Raw genomic sequence first — 23,195 nt, 5'->3', positions numbered from 1 at the left:
CAGTATTTTTTGCCACCTTTCCCAACTTCTTTGTTACGTGTTGCTGGCATCAAATTCTAAAGTTAATGATTATTTGCAAAAAAAAAATGTTTATCAGTTTGAACATTAAATATGTTGTCTTTGTAGCATATTCAACTTAATATGGGTTGAAAATGATTTGCACATAATTGTATTCCGTTATATTTACATCTAACACAATTTCCCAACTCATATGGAAACGGGGTTTGTATCACTAAGCTTTAGAACTTTGCTGTAATAATCTCTTTCCGCGTTTATCCCTGACACCCGCATTTTCAGGCTCGCCCTGGAAACACTCTGTGGAAACGCTCTCCACCCACACTGCTTGGTGCCTCGTCTGAGCTGCTGTGACTTAGATTACCATAGTAACTAATTAGATTACCATAGTAACTAGTATATCATGCAAAAGTGCAGATTCCAACCATTGAAGTACTTTGTATAGTTTATTTACAAACATCCCTGCACATCATAATGGCAGCTATAGTTTCCATCTTAAATATCTAAAAAAATTATTTGGGAATGTCCAGCGGGCCAGATTGAAAAGCTTAACGGGCTTAATTTACTCAGGTCTGGGTTAAAGAGTAAATGTAAACATTCAAAGATTCATGTAGTGTTCTTCACTATGACTTTGTTAAGCCGGAAAAAGCAAATATATCACAGTTGTGTTGAAGGTGCGTAGGAACATGGAGGCTCAGAAGGACAGCGACAAGGAGTCATGCATGAAATTACTTCATTAATCTTTCCATGATAGTCTGTCATTGTTTGGGTGGGATGGGTAAGGGAGTGGGGGAGTTGTACAGTGTCCCTTCAATAGATTTACACTATAGGTTGGCAGCAACTAAAACTATTGAAAACATGAGAGAAAAATTTTTTTAAAATACTTTTATTTTTTGTTGACATCGTAGCTCTGTTTCATAGTTTAACTAACAAGTGTGATCTGTTGTGAACATAATGAAAACATTATATATATATATATATATATATATATATATATATATATATATATATATATATATATATATATATATATATATATATATATATATATATAATAGCCCGGCCCCCGGCCAATTTTTTTAAACAAATGCGGCCACTGGGTCAAACATTTGGGGACCCTTGCTTTAGAGAATCAGTGTCCTCTTCAGTGGACATTTGTGTTACGCTTAACAGGGCTATTTTTCTCTGCAGCGTGTAACTTTCACAGAAGAACTGGACCAAAATCAAAAGTCCACTGCAGAGGACGCTGGTTCTCAGGAGGACGTATAAAGACAGGACGTCCAGCATGCGGCCTTTTCAATGTCATAGCCATGGGGCGACATGCATGCATAGATTTCCCACATGGATGAGGTCTCCTCACCTGGATTCTCCCCCCTCCCCCTCCACACCCCCATCTACATAGGCGTTGTGTTCTCTCTGCAAAGTCAAACACACCCCCTAACTGCCTTTTAAGAAGACACACAGTGGTGGAGTGCGGGGAATAAACGAGCAGCGACTTAAGCCGTCATTGGGAATGAAGAGTGAGGAGGTGATGTTGGTGGGAGGATGGGGGGGGGGGGGTGGACTCATGAGGGACAGTTACCATATTGATTTCATAAATAAACAGAGATGGACATCGATCTTCTCCTGTTATTTTGCATTTCAATTACCGCCTGGAAACGTAACCTTCAAACGTCTGCTTCTTCTTCGTCTTCTTCTTCGCCGACATAACATTGCAACTATAATCACCACTTGTCCACCCGCAGATTGTGACCCCCCTCCTCCGTATTCATTTTGAAACAAATGTGCAAATGAGCCAACTTTGCATGGAGCTAATGCGATTAGCGCACGGCCTGCATCTCAAGTGAACGCCATGCAAATGATGACTCGAGACCTCCGTGAGAAAGGAAACATGGCGGCCTTTTGTGATGATACGCACCACTTCCTGTTTGCCACTTGATCAATAACACTAACTGATTGAGGAGGAGGCAGAGCTGGCTTTGTATTTAAACGTTCTTGCACACATCTACATCCTAGTGAGTCCTTCACTCACACACACACACACACACACACACGCACACACACACACACACACACACACACACACACACACACACACACACACACACACACACACGCACATACACACACACAAAAACACACACTACCACGCAGATTGTCTGAAGGTGATATCTATATGAAGTGAAGAAGGGAGGAGGGTCTTCATGAAAGGGAAAGAAGTTATTCCACTTGTGATGCTGTCAGGCACACACGCACGCACGCACACACACACACACACACACACACACACACACACACACACACACACACATGACACTCAGAGTGAGGCTTCCATATAACACTGTCGGGGTGCGTAACTTTTCAAAAATGTATCGTGCTGAGGAAGGTGGAAAAATATTTTTTTTTATCCGATTTATTAAATTGAATATAAATTAATTATTGTTATAATATAACTATTTTTAGGGACTGTTGGCAATTCCTGTTCTGTTTTGTGAGTTCATTACTTTTGACTCTGCAGGTAGCACTACTAAGTATTTTTATGTTTTCAGATGCACTATTTATTTATATATATATATATATATATATATATATATATATAATCACAATAATAAAAACAGTATTTAATGTTTTTATTATTGTGATTATATGTATCATCTTCATACTAATAAAAATGTTTTAAGTAATCATATATATATATATATATATATATATATATATATATATATATATATATATATATATATATATATATATTACTTTCCCCCTTGTTTTTATACTATTTGAACGTGATTTCCGCTGGACTAAGTTTTTGTTGGCTCGGCAAAGTTTGATTTCATTTGATTTCAACACATTTTAGGAACTTAATTGTATTATTATGTACTATTAATTGTATCATGTTATTGACATCAGTAATATTATAATTGTTATTATCATTATTATTATTATTATTATTATTATTATTATAAGTTAAACACATTTTTTTGGGTTGTATACATATTTTAAGCTATATTTAACATGATTTACTTTTAAAAAAAAGTTAAATTTGATTTAATTTAAGCAATATTTTTTACATTAATGTGCAAATAAACGACATTAGGACAAAATCTATAAAAAACAAAAATTGCATGCAGCCCTTTAGCAAGGCTTTGTCGCTTACTCGTCTCTATTCATGAACACATGCAGTGCATTATGAATGAAAAATCAAAAAAAGTACAGTATTTTTATTCATTTAGTCCACTAAATGATGCAATAAAATATTTTTCTGCCCTAAAACACTATTTTTTTGGTGGAAAAATACAATATCTTACAGTAAAACAACATTAAAATATTTGTTGTTGTAATTACATTTTTGTGTCACATTTAGAAATGTAATTAAGTTAAATTTCATGCTGCTCTGTCATCTACAGTCTGCGAGCAGTGGTTTGGAGGAACATGCTTGTCATTCCTATAAGTCATTGAAAAAAAACATGAAAATGTAAAAACAAAAGTATTTTTTTAAAGTAAAAAGTTGTGTAGCATACACAGTATAATAAGTACAGTATGTGCAATAATACAACATAATATAAATACTGTAGATGATGTTTTTCTTGTCACACACTGAAGTATCACCATAGTACAACGCCACTGAATTTTGAAGCCATCTGTGTGAAACTTTGGTATTTTTTTGACTGTGTGTGAGTGTGTGTATGTGCGAGTATGTGTGTCTATGTGCCACCACTTATCCTGAAGACCCCTGTGGGAATAGAGATGATGGATCAGATTTATTGGCGCAAACTAAATAAAAAATACTTTCTGCCTCGTATATAATGTCAAATGTAAAATAAACTCCCCGAGATATGTTAATTTATCATAAAACAAAAACAAACAAAACAAAAAACGGTCAAAAATATGCATTTGAAATCATTTCAATATTTAAGAAAATGAGTGATTAAGTGATTGTGAAAATATTTTTAATCAGCTTTTTTTCATGTCAAAACATTTATAGTAAGATACATCATGACAAAAAAAAATGTGCACGGTTTTTAATGTGTTATATTTTAAACCAACTTTGCATGTCTATTAATGACATGAATTCCTAATAATTTTCTGTCCTTTCAATTAGGAAAAAAATAAACTAACATTAATCATGATATGTACAGTATGTATATATTTAGCTAAAGTGTCAGATTGTACATGCTTTTATTTGGGGGTTTTATTAACATACAATATTGTAATAATATATATATATAATATTAGATTACATGTGCTGTGTATATAGTACTTTTATCCTAGTTGGATGCTACTTAACACAACATATTCACAATACACATTTATAGAAAAACAACAATATTATACATGTGGATTTTTATAGTATATAATATATATATATATTTTTTTCTTCTAGATTTTATATATTTTGTATTTTTTTAATTGATCTCAACTCTGTACACTGCTGCTGGAACTTTAATTTTCCTGAAGGAACTCCCCTGAAGTAATCAATAAAGTACTATCTATCCATCTAGTATAATAGTATTTTTTTTAACAAGTTTTTCAAACGTGACCCAAATTGGCCCCTGAATTAACAGAGACATCCTCCTGGGGCATAGTCACATACCGTATTAGTTATTATATACAATCACAAGCCACAACATTATATATGCCTATTTCTTATATAATGCTCAGTTTTCATTGGATTATTCCATCAACAATATGTTAACTATGATGACTGTCGTCTGCAGCTCTAATGCAACATACTGAAGAGTATTTCTAACATTTTGCAATACTAGGAGGATAAAAAATAGCATAATGCATTGCAGTATATAGCGATGAACAACAAATGTACAGTAAGCATGTATGTAAACAAAGGCAACTTTACTTGTCCTATACATAGGTTTTAGAACCATGTTGCCTCCAATAAAGGCAACAAGTGTGTATTAAATGCAGTTTTATGGCCCAGAAAAGAGCATTTTAGTTTCATTTTTCCTCAAAACAAATTTTGAATGCTTTGAAAAACTGCTATTAAGTAAAACAAAACACTTCTTAAGTACCGTATTTTTCGGACTATAAGTCTCAGTTTTTTTCATAGTGCGACTTATATTCAGGAGCGACTTATGTGTAAAATTATTAACACATTACCGTAAAATAACAGATAATATTATTTAGCTCGTTAACGTAAGCGACTAGACGTATAAGATTTCAGGGGATTTAGCGATTAGGAGTGACAGATTGTTTGGCAAATGTATAGCATGTTCTATATGTTATAGTTATTTGAATGACTCTTACCATAATATGTTACGTTAACATACCAGGCACCTTCTTAGTTGGGTATTTATGCGTCATATAACGTACACTTATTCAGCCTGTTGTTCACTATTCTTTATCTATTTTAAATTGCCTTTCAAATGTCTATTCTTGGTGTTGGGTTTTATCAAATAAATTTCCCCAAAAAATGCGACTTATACTCCAGTGCGACTTATATATGTTTTTTCCCTTCTTTATTATGCATTTTCGGCAGGTGCGACTTATACTCCGGAGCGACTTCTATTCTGAAAAATATGGTATTATTTCTAGGTGCTATGGAATATGCATGAATGGGTCCCCTTAGAGTGGGGCTTTTATCAGGCAGAAATATACCAAACAAGTTAGTGTCAACATTCCATCTAAAATACCGTGCAAATTCACCAAAATAATTACAATTAAGCTGAAAAACTCGACTTATTTGGCTTAAAGCCCTCTGGTGAAAATTCGTACTCTTGCTAATTAGCTGTAATTGGCCAGCAAAAAGGCTTATTATAAACGAACAATACATCAACCGGAAAAAAAAAAAAAAAAAACTACATTTAGAGGATTTCCACGTCTGTTTTGGTTTTTCCGCGTCTTAGTCGGACCGTTCATAATTAACAGCCGTGTAAAAAGTGCCCAATCCCTTTTAGAGATTAACATTTAAGAGGATCCCACGAAAAGGGGTCTTGCTGGCAAAAGACTCGTTTGCATGCAACGCCGCAGCCGAGCCGCACTGTTGTACTTACTGTCACTTACATGCACTATTTCTGGTGTTAGCCAAACTCATGAAACTATGAGGAAAACTTTCTTCATTTTATGCACTGGATGGGAATTTGTGCACGCTCTAAGACAAATGTGGGATGCATAGTTAGTCTGCGCTAAACCTGGATCCTGATGCACAGTGGGACAGCTGCAGGGTCAAAAGTCCCTATGAAGTTTCCAGTCCCATGATGGACATGGAGCAGATATTCAACAAGGTGACGCTTGTATATTGAGTTTGACTTAGTTTAGGGGGGATTAGGATGTACTTACTGGTTATGGTAGCAGAGCGCGTCAGGGATGCACAGTTCGGAAACATCCATCAGTCCAGGTTAAGCATTCCAGATGTTGTGGGAGAGAGAAAGAGAACGGTCGGAGGAGGAGGAGGAGGAGCTCACTTCTCCGGTCTCACATCATCTTGCACTCAATGTTGCTCAGGTCTTCCTGGGGGCTGGTAACCCCTACCTCTACCCATTGCCCCCGTGTGACCCGGAAAACTTCAGCAAGGCTGCAGGAGAAGGCGATGGTAATTGTGGAGATGGATGGATGGATGGATGCAGTAATAGAAGAAGAAATAGAGTAAGAGAGAGAGAGAGCACACACCAGGAAAAGGTTAGGAAGGATTGAGTCTCCATTGAAGCACAGGGGGTGCTATAAGAACAAGGGGGTGTGGCTTTGAGGCGTATGTTGCACCTGCTATTGGTCCTCGCCGAGGAGGGCGGTCCTGACGGGGGCCAATGCGGGAGAGGCGGGTGGATGGCGGCGTTTGGGCGGGCAAACGCAGCCTGCAGTCATTGACAGGGGAGCGCTGCAAGAAGCACAAACACACATTTCCAAAAAGGTGTTTACAAGTCAGACGCAGGTCCTGAGACTATAAAGCGGACTGTTTACGGGGGCTTAGCGTGGCTAAAGGGTTCTACGTGTGCACTTTTCCACGCGCCTTTCCTCTAAAGCAACAGCAGCTGCTTCCCACAGTGGCTCAGCATCACGCCGCTAAATAGGAATAGGAGGAGAGAGGGCAGGTTTAGCCAGTCCCTGAAGGATGCAGCGGGCAGGAAACTAAGAGTCCTCATAGTCCTCCGGCAGCTGGGGCCCTCGCCGCCTTCGACCTCAGTAATCATCTTTTCATACAAGTGTACAAGCGTAAAAAGAAGTGAACCGTTGGTAATGTGGCGAAACTCTACAGACTTGTTTCTAAGATACTTAAATGTCATACACGTGTGAAAAGATGTTAAGTAACAACAATGTATGCTTTTTCCACCATGGTTGGGTTTGAAAACACTTCTTCCTGTACAAAAGTGTTGCTATCCAACCCCCCCACCCCCCATCCCCTCCAAAAAAACACTTAACATTTTCAGTATATAATTGTTGCACAAGTGTTTGCAAGTACAAAACCCAAAACAGGTGAAGTTGACACGTTGTGTAATTTGTAATTAAAAACAGAATACAATGATTTGCCAATCCTTTTCAACTTATATTCAATTTAATAGATTGCAAAGACAAGATATTTAATGTTCGAACTGAGAAACTATTTTTTTTTTTATCTTAGAATTTAATGGCAGCAACATATTGCAAAAAAAGTTGACACAGGGGCATTTTTTACCACTATGTTACATGGCCTTTCCTTTTAACAACACTCAGTAATGGTTTGGGAATTGAGGACACCAATTTTTGAAGCTTTTCAGGTGGAGTTATTTCCCATTCTTGCTTGATATACAGCTTAAGTTGTTCAACAGTCCGGGGTCTCTGTTGTGGCATTTTAGGCTTCATAATTTGCCACACATTCTCAATGGGAGACATGTCTGGAATACAGGCAGGCCAGTCTAGTACCCGCACTCTTTTACTACAAAGCCACACTTTTGTAACACGTGGCTTGGCATTGTCTTGCTGAAATAAGAAGGGGCGTCTATGATAACATTGCTTGGATGGCAACATGTGTTGCTCCAAAACCAGTATGTACCTTTCAGCATTAATGTTGCCTTCACAGATGTGTCAGTTACCCATGCCTTGGGCACTAATTCACCCTCATACCATCGCAGATGCTGACTTTTGAACTTTGCGCCTGTAACAGTCTGGATGGTTCTTTACCTCGACTTCCACAGTTTCCAAAAACAATTTAAAATATGGATTAATTAGACCACAGAACATGTTTCTACTTTGCATCAGTCCATCTTGGATGAGCTCGGGGCCCAGCGAAGCCGGCAGCGTTTCTGGGTGTTGTTGATTCTGCTTTTATTCACAATTTAAACAATTTGGTTTTGGGTTTTGTAATTTTTTTGTCACACTTTAATGCAGCTGTTTTAACTGCTACAAAATACGTATAACAAAAAAAAAAACTTTCTTAGGTCACAATGTACATATAAAGTTGTACCTCTGCCAAGGGGTTATGCTATTGTAGCCATTGGTTTGTCCGTCAGATGAGTGTTTCTTAATCAGGGCCACGAGTGCCCCCTAGCGGGCCGCCAATAATATTACTTTATCAGGTGGGGTTCGTATGGGCCGCAGAGGTACTCAGGTGTAATACACTTTTCCACCACTTGTGGCAGTAATAACAATAGCAAACAGACAGAAGAATTATGGTGCTCAAGTCATAGGGAAGCTTTTTTTAAGCACAAAAAAGATGACTAAAGTGGTGAAATTGTATTTTTTTTATTGACAGTTGAGAAACATTTACATTATTTCCATTTATTATTTATAAGTTAGAATTTTAATTATTTTAGCAGTTTTTATGAGTCCTTTCTTATTGAAGTATATTTGATTAGTATTAATATGCTTATCTGTTTTATCCTGTGCTTTCATGCTCTAATTTCTATTTTTATCTATGTTTTTGTTTTTCTAGTGTTTATCTAGTGTGTGTCATAATTAAATTTCTATTTAAATTTTTCATTATATATTCTGACTTTCTATTTTTATTTTTTTCTTATTATTTTTACACTTTTTAGCACTTTGAGATTTAAATAAATGTAAAGTGCGTCATTATTATTATTTATTTTTGTAGTCAGCCTGAACTAAGCCTTGTTAATAATATCCGTGCGATTAACACATGCTTTCATATTGTTTGAAAAGGATTATCCCGTTTGAAAAGTGCTTTTCAATTATTTTCTGTTATGCTTCCCTTAGGAAGAAGAACATTTTTTGTGACTCTATATACAAACCCCGTTTCTATATGAGTTGAGAAATTGTGTTAGATATAAATATAAACGGAATATAACGTTTTGCAAATCATTTTCAACCCATATTCAGTTAAATATGCTACAAAGACAACATATTTGATGTTCAAACTGATAAACATTTTTTTTTTGCAAATAATCATTAACTTTAGAATTTGATGCCAGCAACATGTGACAAAGAAGTTGGGAAAGGTGGCAATACATACTGATAAAGTTGAGGAATGCTCATCAAACACTTATTTGGAACATTCCACAGGTGTGCAGGCTAATTGGGAACAGCTGGGTGCCATGATTGGGTATAAAAACAGCTTCCCAAAAAATGATCAGTCTTTCACACGAAAGGATGGGGCGAGGTACACCCCTTTGTCCACAACTGCGTGAGCAAATAGTCAAACAGTTTAAGAACAACGTTTCTCAAAGTGCAATTGCAAGATATTTAGGGATTTCAACATTTACAGTCCTGTCCATAATATCATCAAAAGGTTCAGAGAATCTGGAAAAATCACTCCACGTAAGCGGCATGGCCGGAAAACAACATTGAATGACCGTGACCTTCGATCCCTCAGACGGCACTGTATCAAAAACCGACATCAATCTCTAAAGGATATCACCACATGGGCTCACGAACACTTCAGAAAACCACTGTCACTAAATACAGTTTGTCGCTACATCTTTAAGTGCAAGTTAAAGCTCTACTATGCTAAGCGAAAGCCATTTATCAACAACATCCAGAAATGCCGCCGGCTTCTCTGGGCCCGAGATCATCTAAGATGGACTGATGCAAAGTGGAAAAGTGCTCTGTGGTCTGACAAGTCCACATTTCAAATTGTTTTTGTAAATATTCGACATCGTGTCTTCCGGACCAAAGGGGAAGCGAAACATCCAGACTGTTATCGACGCAAAGTTCAAAAGCCAGCATCTGTGATGGTTTGGGGGTGCATTAGTGCCCAAGGCATGGGTAACTTACACATCTGTGAAGGCACCATTAATGCTGAAAGGTACATACAGGTTTTGGAACATTATATGCTGCCACTGAAACGCCGTCTTTTTCATTGACCCCTGCTTATTTCAGCAAGACAATGCCAAGCCAGGGCTTCACGGTGGCAGAAGGGTTAGTGCGTCTGCCTCACATTACGAAGGTCCTGAGTAGTCATGGTTCAATCCCAGGCTCGGGATCTTTTTGTGTGGAGTTTGCATGTCCTCGCCCTGAATGCGTGGCTTTCCTCCGGGTACTCCGGCTTCCTCCCACTTCCAAAAACATGCACCTGGGGATAGGTTTTATTGGCAACACTAAATTGGCCCTAGTGTGTGAATGTGAGTGTGAATGTTGTCTGTCTATCTGTGTTGGCCCTGCGATGAGGTGGCGACTTGTCCAGGGTGCACGCCACCTTCCGCCAGATTGTAGCTGAGATAGGCACCAGCGGCCACCGCAACCCCAAAGGGAATAAGCGGTAGACAATGGATGGATGGATGGAATGCCAAGCCACATTAATCACGTGTTACAACAGCATGGCTTCGTAAAAAAAGAGTGCAGGTACTTTCCTGGCCCGCCTGCAGTCCAGACCTGTCTCCCATCGAAAATGTTATGCGCAATATGAAGCGTAAAATACGACAGCGGAGACCCTGGACTGTTGAACGACTGAAGCTCTACATAAAACAAGAATGGGAAATAATTCCACTTTCAAAGCTTCAACAATTAGTTTCCTCAGTTCCCAAACGTTTATTGAGTGTTGTTAAAAGAAAAGGTGATGTAACACAGTGGTGAACATGCCCTTTCCCAACTACTTTGGCACGTTTTGCAGCCATGAAATTCTAAGTTAATTATTATTTGCAAAAAAAAATAAAGTTTATGAGTTTGAACATCAAATATCTTGTATTTGTAGTGCATTCAATTGAATATGGGTTGAAAAGGATTTGCAAATCATCGTATTCCGTTTTTATTTTGTTTGTAGTATAATTTGTCCATAAAATTGTTCTAAGTATACCTCTGCATAACATTGTACCCTTATTAATATTAAAGGAAACAACACACCGTCTTTTCCTCGTCTCCTCCCGTGGTTACAGTGAAGCCAAGTACTACATATGCTTCGTCCTATTCTGGTACGGCAAAAAAAAACATGTTACCCGATGGGCATCGCGTTTCTACAAGGGGCCTGCCCCACTTTTTGAGATGGACCGTGTTAAACAACAAACTCCAAAACCAGTGAAGTTGGCACATTGTGTAAATCACAAATAAAAAAAAGGATACAATGATTTGCATATCCTATCCAACCTATATTCAATTGAATAGACTGCAAAGACAAAATGCTTAACGTTCGCACTGGAAAATTTTATTATTTTTTGCAAATATTAGCTCATTTGGAATTTGATGTCTGCAACATGTTTAAAAAACGTTAGCACAAGTGGTAAAAAAGACTGAGAAAGTTGAGGAATGCTCATCAAACACTTATTTGGAACATCCCACAGGTGAACAGGCTAATTGGGGACAGGTGGTTTCATGATTGGCTGTAGAAGCAGCTTCCATGAAATGTTTAGTCATTCACAAACAAGGTTGAGGCGAGGGTCACCACTTTTTGAACAAATGCGTGAGCAGATTGTCGAACATTTTATGAACAACATTTCTTAACGAGCAATTGCGAGGAATTCAGGGATTTCACCATCTAGGCTCCGTAATATCGTCAAAATGTTCAGAGAATCTGGAGAAATCACTGCACCTAAGCGATGATATCACGGAACTCCGATCCTTCAGGCGGTACTGCATCAAAAAGCGACATCTGTGTGTAAAAGATATCACCACATGGGCTCAGGTACACTTCAGAAAACCACTGTCAGTAACTACAGTTTGTCGCTACATTTGTAAGTGCAAGTTAAAACTCTACTATGCAAAGGAGGAAAAGAACCATCCGGACTGTTGTAGGTGCCAAGTTCAAAAGCCAGCATCTGGGATGGGATGGGATGGAGTTTTTCAGCCCAGATTGCTTAATACCCTCATTTGAATTAAAGCAACAGACACACAAAACAGCTTACTTAAAGTACTTTTATACTTTTAGGTCTCAACATCTAGACAACAAACTCCCAATACCTTTTTGTGGGACTTCTGAGAAATTATTATTCAAATATATGTCAATTTTGTTTAAATACATTAAAGTTAAAAGTCTAAAAGTGTTCTTTACCACATCCACCATGTAACTCGTCAACTATCAGGCGATCTACCAAACTCCAACCCTCTTCATCAACCTACTTTTTTGGTCCCGATCAATACGGAAGCAATCACGCGCTCTTTACCGATCACCAGCCCGGAGACAAACAGAACCAAACCGGCCCACGATTATACATTTTGTCGTTTTCTTTCTGCTTGTCACCTTTGATCAGAGTCAGGCGGCTGATTAATAAAACGCAGCAGTGAATTCAATTACATTTTTGATCAATATTTTGGCATTAATGTACTTGGCCGTAGAGGGAGGGAGGCTATTCTGCTGATCTGATTAAGACATCCAGACATAATCAATAGCAGGGATATGTTGATATTTTTAATGAGGTGCACTGCAAAGAGAAGCGTATGACTCCATATTCAAGTTGAAGTTGGCTCTTTTTAATCGTCCGAATTAAATGACCAGGACTTGTTTTTCCCCCTCACGTTACTTTCCTCTCTATGTGCATGCTGAGGTGAGGCTCCTCCCTCCCCTCTTCCACTTCCACGGTGGGCTTCATGGCGTCTGACAGGAAATCTATTGAGCCCAACGAGTGTAATCCCGCTATCACGCCATCGCCAAAGCAAGAAGCACTAATCCAATCATTACGTCTGTATTTAAGCAAGACAGCTTTCCAGTGCGGCCCTTTAAGCGGCTCCAACACAAACGTGGTATTCTCCTCCACATGGCATCTTAGCCCGCCCCTCAAACTTTACTATAATGTAATGGAAATCATACTGATGGACAAAGATCGCTGAAAATGTCATATTTTTCTCAATTACAAGTAACTGTTTTCATTGACCTCAATATCAGTGAACCAGCCATGCTGTGTTAGCCTGCCCAATACCATTTTATTGTCTTTTTAGATAATTAACATTCAATTAACATGACCAATAATTCATGTTTTGAATAAAATTATAACTAATCTCCTAAAATCAATTAATTGTTTTTCTATTCAAACGTATTTTCACACAAAAGCTTACGTTTATTTTGTTACTTTATTTCTATTTAAATTAATCATTTTACAACCAACATTTTGTCATTTATTATATAGATACGGTAAATTTTTCAATTATAAGTCGCTCCGGAGTATAAGTCGCACTGTCCGAAAATGCATAATAAAGAAGAAAAAAAACAGATATACGTCGAATTTTTTGGGGAAATGTATTTGATAAAATCCAACACCAAGAATAGACATTTGAAAGGCAATTTAAAAGAAATAAAGAATAGTGAACAACAGGCGGAATAAGTGTACGTTATATGACGCATAAATAACCAACTGAGAAGGTGCCTGGTATGTTAACGTAACATATTATGGTAAGAGTCATTCAAATAACAATAACATATAGAACATGCTATACATTTACCAAACATTCTGTCACTCCTTATCGGTAAATCCCATGAAATCTTCTTCCTCGATGTCGCTTCTAAACAACTCTGCCAACTCCAAAGGTATTCGCCGCTTCCTCTCGTCATTTTCTGCTGCATATTTCACTACGTCTATCTTGTAATCTGCAGTACATGATTTGCTTTTCGGTCCAATTTTTGTTAAGCCCTTCTCAGTTTTTATAAGTTACCGCCAACGATAAAATTATCCATTTGAATAGCTACGGAGTAGCATATAGCATATAGCAGTTAGCATTCTATGACCCACAATGCTCTTCTGCCATCACTATTCCCCGCCGAATTGTTATTGGTTGAGGTGTATGTGACGATTGCTGACCGTGTGTGACGATTGCTGACAATATTTTACGGTATTGTGTCAATAATTTCACACATAAGTTGCTCCGGAGTAAATGTGGCACCCCCGGTAAAACTATGAAAAAAACTGCGACTTATAGTCCGAAAAATACGGTAAATATTTTTAAAATCATACTTTTGATTAGATTTGTTATGTTTAAGTTGTATATACGTATTATCTGCAAATGTTATTGTTGTTTGGTAATCAAAACCATTGCATATTGGTAATTACATTTAAAGTAAATGTCAAACTAACACATAAATAACATTAATTATGTATTTTGATAATTAAGAAGTCGGAGAGTGCAGACCTCCCAAAAGTAAAAAAAAAAAAAAAAAAAAAAAAGATTCTTGAATCAGCCCAAAAATATAATTAGTTGTTCCTTTTCCCATTACTCACATTACTTGGAAATGTGAGTGATGGAAAGTGCCACTGATGTTTTTGAGCAGTGGAACCTTGGTTTACAAACTTAATTGGTTCTTGGATCAAAATCCATCCAATTTCTACCGCTTATTCGCTTTCGGGGTCGCGGGGGGCGCTGGCGCCTATCTCAGCTACAATCGGGCGGAAGGCGGGGTACACCCTGGACAAGTCGCCACCTCATCGAAGGGCCAACACAGATAGACGGACAACATTCACACTCACATTCACACACTAGGGCCAATTTAGTGTTGCCAATCAACCTATGCCCAGGTGCATGTTTTTGGAAGTGGGAGGAAGCCGGAGTACCCGTAGGGAACCCACGCAGTCACGGGGAGAACATGCAAACTCCACACAGAACGATCCCGAGCCTGGATTTGAACCCAGGACTGCAGGAACTTCGTATTGTGAGGCAGACGCACTAACCTCTCTTCCACCGTGAAGCCCGTTTGTAAAGTATTTCTATTTAAACATATTTTCACACAAAGGTTACGTTTATTTTGTTGGTTTATTTCTAATTAAATTCATCATTTTACAACCAACATTTTTTCATTTATAACAGAGATAGATATTTTTTAAATCATCCTTTTGATTAGATTTGTTATATATTTAAGTTATATATTCGTAATTATATAATTATCTGCAAAAGTTATTGTTTGGTAATCATCACCATTAAATTCAAAGCAAATGTCAAACTAACATAAATTATGTATTTTATAACATAAATTATGTATTTTATGAAATGAGAACTCGGAGAGCACAGACCTCCCAAAGGTAAAAAAAAAAAAAAAGTCTTGAATCAGCCCCAAAATATAATCAGTTGTTCCTTATCCCATTACTCACATTACCTGGAAATGTGAGTAATGGGATGTGCCACTGATGTTTTTGAGCAGTAGAACCTTGATTTACAAATTTTATTGGTTCTTAAATCAAAAAGTTTGTAAAGTGAAGTAAAGTTCCCCAATGTTAAACATGTAAACAGGAATAATGTAATAATTGGTTCAAGCCTTGACAAAAGTTTCTATTTTAGTCAAGGTTTGTACACTTTCAACGCAATTTTAAGTGATATACAGTTTACCATATTTTCCGGTACATTGATATAAGCTGCACCCACTAAATTTCAGAAGAAAATAAATATATTTCCATACATCAGCCGCATCAGACCAAGTTATTTACACAGTAAGATTATGTAAATGTTTATTTACATACCTAATATGTTTCCTAACCATGTCTGTAACACGGCAGTAAAATGGATGATCAAACAAAACTGAAGTCATCGCCATGGACCCACTAGCTACTAGCAAAAACTCCACGTTGACGTTTACTGAGGAATTTGTGAAACTGAAACAATACAAACACAGACACTCATAAACGTGTTAGCATATTAGCTAATTCTAAAGTCATTATTTTTCTATTGGTTGAAACAATACAAACTTAAAAAAAGTCTTGAATCAGCCCCTAAATATAATCAGTTGTTCCTTATCCCATCACTGACCTTTCCTGGAAATGTAATATAAATTGAGTTTGAGTTAGAGTTTTTTTCGAACACGCAAGCATATATAATGATACATCACAATTTCCAGTTTCTCTTTTCAACATGATGTTTTTTCCGCAGTGGAACCTCGATTGAAGAACTTAAATGGTTCTTGAATCCAAAAGTTTGTACAGTGAAGCAGTTTTCCATAAAAAACAATGTAAACATGAATAATTGGTTTCAGCGTTGACAAAAGTTTATATTTTAGTCAAGATTTGTACACTTTGAACGCAATATCAAGAATTATTATGTATTGTACCGTATTCTGCGGACTACAGAGTGTACAGTGATATAAGCTGCACACACTAAATTTCCATATATTAGTCACACCAGACTATAAGCCGCAGATATATACGTTGCGAGATGAGTTATTTACACAGTAAGATTCTTTAAACGTTTATTTATGTACCTTAACTGTTTCCTAACCATGTCTGTAACACGGCTGATCAAACAAAACAGAAGTCATCGTCATGTGCCCACTAGCTGCGGAAGATAAGTTTACAATCAGCTAAACAGATTCAATAGCTCCACGTTGACGTTTACTGAGGAATTTGTAAAACACAAACACCTGTAAACGTGTTAGCATATTGGCTAATGCTAAGGTCATAGCACGTAAAAATATGATGTCCTACAGATTTCACACATAGGATGGTTTAGTAAGTATGAAATAGTTTATTCTATACTGTAAAACTTACAAACGTTGCTTGCCGTAATGAATGACAGATCCATACGAGTAAAAACGCTATGGACGGCTAAAAAACTAAACACCATTTCTACTTCCCGTTGTTGAAAGCACAAGACACTACAGAACCTACAGTTCAAATTCATCCAAAAGATGGCGCCATAGTACAAACAATAAAACATCCTCTCAGTGTTTTGCTTATTATTATAATTTTTTTATACAAAATTCTTTTTGTTTGTTTTTGCTCCGCTTTATAAGCCACAGGGTTCAGAGTGTATGAAAAAAGTATATGGTAGTTTATGGTATATCAAACAAAGATAACCGCAATGATGGATTAACTGTCTATTAAAACAAGCTGAATTTTGCTGTAGGCGCGGCTCTGGCAACATGCGCACACACACAGAAGCCACTAGGGTGCCCTCCGAATCAATCAAAAATCCTCAACCTTAACAACCATACTACGACAGTGATAAACATTTAAAAAAGTTGAATCCACCCACATTGACAATGAGCTCAATGAAGGGAGCAGAAGGAGAGAGAAAGGCGAGGGCCGGGCCCCCAAAGCCCCTCTTCCACAGGAGAGAGAAAGGCGAGGGCCGGGCCCCCAAAGCCCCTCTTCCTCTTCCGTGTGTGCGCGTATGCACTCTTGTGTTGAAGGAGTGGTACCCCGCTGTGGAAAGTCTGTTTTGGTATATTTTTCCAGAAAAGTCTGGTCTATTTCTAATTAAAACTTGCTGTGGAATGGTCACAGACCCTGTTTCATCAATATTTTTCAGTCATACTTGCGAGAGCCATTAATGTACAGTACTCTTCGCAAATTGTTTTTGTTTTTTAATCCACAAGGATTCTGTCTTCTTTTCCCACTTTGGTCTGTTGGCCTTTCGGGACTAATTTCGAATTAGCAAATGGACAAAACTAGTCGAAAGAGGAAACACGCACAAAAGGCACACACACTGATACTGAAAAGTAAGTGGCAGGCTCCGCCTCTGCTACAAGGATAAACCCCCGCCATCAGTGTGTGAATGTGTGTGTGTGAATGGGTGAACGTGGAAATACTGTCAAACGCATTGAGTTCCTTAAAAAATAAGGTAGAAAAGCGCTATACAAGTACAACACATTTACCATTTACCCTGCATTTTTGTCTGCAGGCGCCAAAATTAATGTCTAAATGAAGCGTTCGTACACGTAGACATTGTTCGGAAATGGAGGGACACTTGCACCAGTCCAAAAGTGCGTACATCAAAAAGTTCGCAAATAGATGGGTTTGTAAATGGAGGTTACACTATGTTCATTGCATCATAAAAGAGATTGAGTAAACCCTCTTGTTAGTCATCCAAATGTGTCTGTGGGTGGAGGCCGGGCCACCCACACACACACACACACACACACACTTACGTACACGCACTCTCGTATGTCTTACCTTCTTGAGACCTCTAAAAAATACCTACCTCTCTAGGACCACCCTTTCTAGTAAAATGAAGATTTGTATTTACAACATTAATAATATATACATATTATGCAAATGTAAAAAAGTTAAGCGTTTAGGTCATTTGAATTTTTTGTTAGTAATTGTTTTTTAATCTTCATTATTTGCTCAAAGTTATTACAGTATGTCTCTATATAAATATTTATTTATTTATTTATTTTTATACATTTTGGCCAAAGGGGGCGCTTTACAATTTCTTAGTCACACTTGTTATTACATATGTTGGCCAGAGGGGGAGTACTTCAAATTTTTACACAAACTTGTTATTTCATATGTTGACCAGAAGGGGAGAACTTTTAAAACCCAGCACACAGCCAATTTGAAAATTCCCTCCTTAAATGTTGATACATTTCCCAACAAGGAGTGCAAATGAGACTAAAAACTAAAAAAACTACTTTTTCCCACATGCCATTAGACTGTACAACTCCCCTATGGGGGGAGGCGGGGTACTAGGATGCCAGGGGATGTAAAACCATAACAGTGCAATACTTTTTCATAACATGGTCAACACAGCCTAGTTTCTTTTGTTATAGTCTTATTTTTACTGTTATATGTGTATTCTTATTGTTGCTTTTTAATTTATATTCCTATTGAAGTGAAGTGAAGTGAATTTACATTTATATAGCGCTTTTCTCTAGTGACTCAAAGCGCTTTTACATACCGAAACCTCAATATCTAAGTTACATTCAAACCAGTGTGGTAAGACACTGGGAGCAGGTGGGTAAAGTGTCTTGCCCAAGGACACAACGGCAGTGACTAGGATGGCGGAAGCGGGGATCGAACCTGGAACCTTCAAGTTGCTGGCATGGCCACTCTACCAACTGAGCTATACTGCCGTAATATTGTAATATTTTCTATTTTATTTCCATTTATACCCCGATTATTTACTTTTTAAATTCAATCTCAATTCTGTACACTGCTGCTGGAATTTTAGTTTTCCTGAGGGAACTGTTCTAGTACATCTCAATCTGATACATCTGATATATCACTAAGCTTTATAACTTTGTTGTAAAAATCTCCTTCCATGTCTGTCACTGGCACCCGCATTAGATTACCATAGTAACTAATTCCATCCATTTTCTACTGCTTTTCCCTTTGGGGTTGCGGGAGGTGCTGGTGCCTATCTCAGCTACAATCGGGCGGAATGCAGCGTACACCCTGGACAAGTCGCCACCTCATCGCAGGGCCAATAGTAACTAATTACATTACCATAATAACTAATTAGATTACCATAGTAACTAGTACAGTATATCATGCAAAAGCGCAGATTTCAACCATTGAAATATTTTGCATAGTTCAAGACTTACCGTCATTTAAAAACATCACTGCACATCATTATGGCAGCTACAGTTTCCATCTTAAAGATCTAAAAAAAAATGTTGGGAATGTCCGGCGGGCCCGGTTGAAAAGCTTAACCGGCCTTTATTTGCTGAGGTCTGATCAACAGTCACGAATAGATTAAATATTTCCTGCGTTTAATCGGCTAAAGACACATTTCTCCAGCACAGGCGTGACAGGGCGGCAGCACTGTCCAGTAAAAGTGGCCTGATCGATGACAGTAAGCTGTCACAGTAAAAGTGTGTGAATTATTTAAAAAGGCTGAGAGCTGATGGCCGTAAAGTATTATTTGACACATATATCACACATCAGTGAGGTAGAAACTAATGAAGTTGTCACGGGTAATCAATAGCTGCTCTAATGAAATGGTAAATACATTGAAAAGAAAAAAAAAATACATCTTAAAAGCAACAAATACAAAATAAACTAAAACATTAATAATATATATATATATATATATATATATATATATATATATATATATATATATATATATATATATATATATATATATATGTAGTGAGTCTTATTCTGCGTTGTGTAGTTTTTTTTAAGTAAGAGACACTCCACCAATCCGTCGTTTCATCATTTATTGGCCACCTGTTTTGGAAACATGAAACACATACACAGGTCTCTACTTTTCTGGCGGAGTGATACCTCATCACCAAAAGTCCGATAGAAGAGGAAGTAAACATCATTCATTCATACAAAAATAATAATTTAAATTACATTAACAAAAACGTTTTATCACAAAAAAAATAATAATAATACACAAATCCACATACCTGTTTTGGAAACATGAAACACATACACAGGTCTCTACTTTTCTGGCGGAGTGATACGTGCGTAAATACCATGTGTAATTATGACCAAACATTTCAAATATTCGACGCTCTAATCCTTACTTAACAAAATTGTGCATAAAAAAATACTCAAAACAACACATCACTTATACCTCCAACATTAATGTTTTAACTTTTAAAGTATTATGAAAGTTCAGAAATAATCTTTACACATGAAACACAGAGCAATGAAGAACTATTACCTCATCAGCAAAAGTCCGATAGAAGAGGAAGTATACATCCGAAAAAAACGCAGAGTCACTTCCTGCACCGAACATCCGGTTCCTCAAAATAAAACCAATACTTCAAAATAAAACATAACACCCTGTCTCGTTCATAATATAGCGCAACAACATCACACTATTACATATATAATATATATATATATATATATATATATATATATATATATATATATATATATATATATATATATATATATATATATATATATACCATATATCACCAAGTAAACGCCCTTGGGCAAATAACTGCCCATGTCCTAATAGGACATTTTGTGAATTAAACGCCTCTTCCTAATAATAGCCCAGTATAGTGGTACACCACAACTGATGGACGGGAATACTTTAAGGGGGAAGAAGAACATAAAGTTTGACTTAAAGTTCAAGCTAGCGGTTGTGAAGTATGCGGAGCAGAATTCTGGTTTGGCAGCGGCCAGGCAGTTTAATGTTGACCCCAAGCGTGTACGCGAATGGAAACAAAAAAAGGGAGAACTACTATCTCAGTCGGCAATCGATGGAAAACCGGCTCGCTTATCTGGCGGATGTAGGAAGAAATAGAGCGACGAGCTTGATGCTAATTTGTGTCAGTGGATACATCACGTTCGTGAACTGAACCACCGTATGTCCCGCAAAATGATCCGCATTAAGGCCAAGGAGTTGTATGCCACCGCGAGTGACACGAGAGACACCGGGGTGGTGTTTGGTGCAACGAGTGGCTGGCTTAATCGATTCCTGCGTCGGAACAACTTTACCCTCAGGAGGAGAACAACTGTTGCACTGAAGGACGCTCCCGTCGAGAAGATTGTTAACTTCCTCGTTTTCTATACTAAACAGATGGAGGCCAAGAAAATCCAGCCCAAGAATATCATCGCCGTGGATGAAACAGCCGTCTGGTTTGACATGGTTGGTTTTAGTACGGTCAATGAGAGGGGTGCCCGCTCCATCTGCCTCAAAACCACCGGCCACGAGAAGGCACGCGTCACGGTGGCTCTTGCAGCCAAAGCAGACGGGACAAAGCTGAAGCCTTACATTGTGTTCAAAGGTGCTGTCCTTGATGTAAAGGCTATGCAGACCATCCCCGGGGTGATCATAGCTTCCTCCAAGAATGGCTGGTTTAATGATGACCTGACAAAGGATTGGCTCCAGAGGGCAGTGGGAAATTTCACTTCGGACCGAGGCTACTTGCATGGGACTCGTACCGATGCCATATCAGCGAGGCCACGAAGGCAGAGCTCAAAAGGGGCTACAACCTTCAATGGCTGTTATATCTGGAGGTTGCACAAAGTACCTGCAGGCCCCCAATGTTGTGTGGAATGGCCCTTTCAAAGCGCAGCTCTGTGACTTTAATGATAACTGGATGGCTGGTGATAAAGACAAGACCTACTCCAAGTCAGGGAACCTGAGAGCCATTTCCCGCCACCTCCTGGTCGACTGGGTCCTGGGATGCTCTGGATTCAGACACTCTGATCAACTCATTCAAGGTAGGCTGTCTGGCTGTGTGTATGTGTGTGTGTACGTGTGTTGCAAACAGTAGCCATAGTTGATTGTTGCTTTCTGGTAACCTACAAGGTGTGTGGGCTGACGGTGGCAGCTGATGGAAGTGAGGACCAGCTCATTTACTGCCTCAAGGAGGGACAGCCATGTCAGGCAGGCAGAGAGATGCTGTTATTTTTTATTTTTATTTATTTATTTTTTATTTTTTTTTATTTAAGAACTTAATTTATTACAGTTAAGTATTTACAGTTAAATACTAAAAAATCCTCAATCTGGCCTTTAATGGAAGTCTTACCGCTACAGACCCATGTTTGCTCACTCTGCAGGAAGAGTGTGCAGAGAGATAATTCCACTGTGTTCATCTGCTGGGAGCGTTTGTTGCCTTTTACTATTTTATTTATTATTACTTTGCACTCGCTTGGTCAGCGCTGGACATTTGCAGGCTGGCTCACACTGCGTTAATAAGCCCATTAGCCTCTACTTCAGACTTCATTTCACAGAGGACAGTTAAAAAAACAAATTACAAAAACAAATCAGTGATATCTTGATTGGGATTGCTTGACTCACACAATAGGAGCTGGAATATTTCATATCATATGGATTAGATGTGAAAGTGATATCGCAGCATGGAGACATGCTAGTTTGATGTCACTCATCCATGCAAAGCTGCGGGAAATTAGGGCTGTTCTGATCAGGGTTATACTGCATGCTGCCAATACCGATACTTGAATGAAAATGACCGAAACCAATACCGATCACATGTATCAACTAGGGTTTGTACCGATACCAATATGTTGGTTCAAGTACCAAAATGTATTTTGATACTTTTCTAAATAAAGGGTACCACAAAAACAACATTATTGGCTTTAAGTAAAAATCTCAGAGTACATTAAACATATGTTTATTATTGCAAGTTTGTCCTTAAATAAAATAGTGAACATACAAGGCAACTTGTCTTTTAGTAGTAAGTAAGCAAACAAAGGCTCCTAATTTAGTCTGCTCATGTAACATATTGTGTC

The 23,195-nt window shown here is 37.8% G+C and overlaps 1 protein-coding gene across 1 annotated transcript in view; it reads right to left on the bottom strand.

The window, feature by feature from the left end:
• esrrgb (estrogen-related receptor gamma b) overlaps positions 1-6,634 on the bottom strand; it is a 134,802-nt gene extending 128,168 nt beyond the window's left edge. Inside the window, exon 1 of the mRNA XM_061900447.1 lies at positions 6,310-6,634. Coding sequence (XP_061756431.1) covers positions 6,310-6,359 — 50 coding nt within the window. The 5' untranslated portion in view covers positions 6,360-6,634. The remainder of the gene's footprint in view (positions 1-6,309) is intronic.
• Positions 6,635-23,195: the final 16,561 nt, after the last annotated feature.

This window comes from Nerophis ophidion, linkage group LG05, assembly GCF_033978795.1.
Source record: "Nerophis ophidion isolate RoL-2023_Sa linkage group LG05, RoL_Noph_v1.0, whole genome shotgun sequence".
Taxonomy (NCBI): Eukaryota; Metazoa; Chordata; class Actinopteri; order Syngnathiformes; family Syngnathidae; genus Nerophis; species Nerophis ophidion.
Note: the sequence above shows the minus strand (reverse complement) of the source record. Positions and strands in the feature narration are given on the sequence as shown.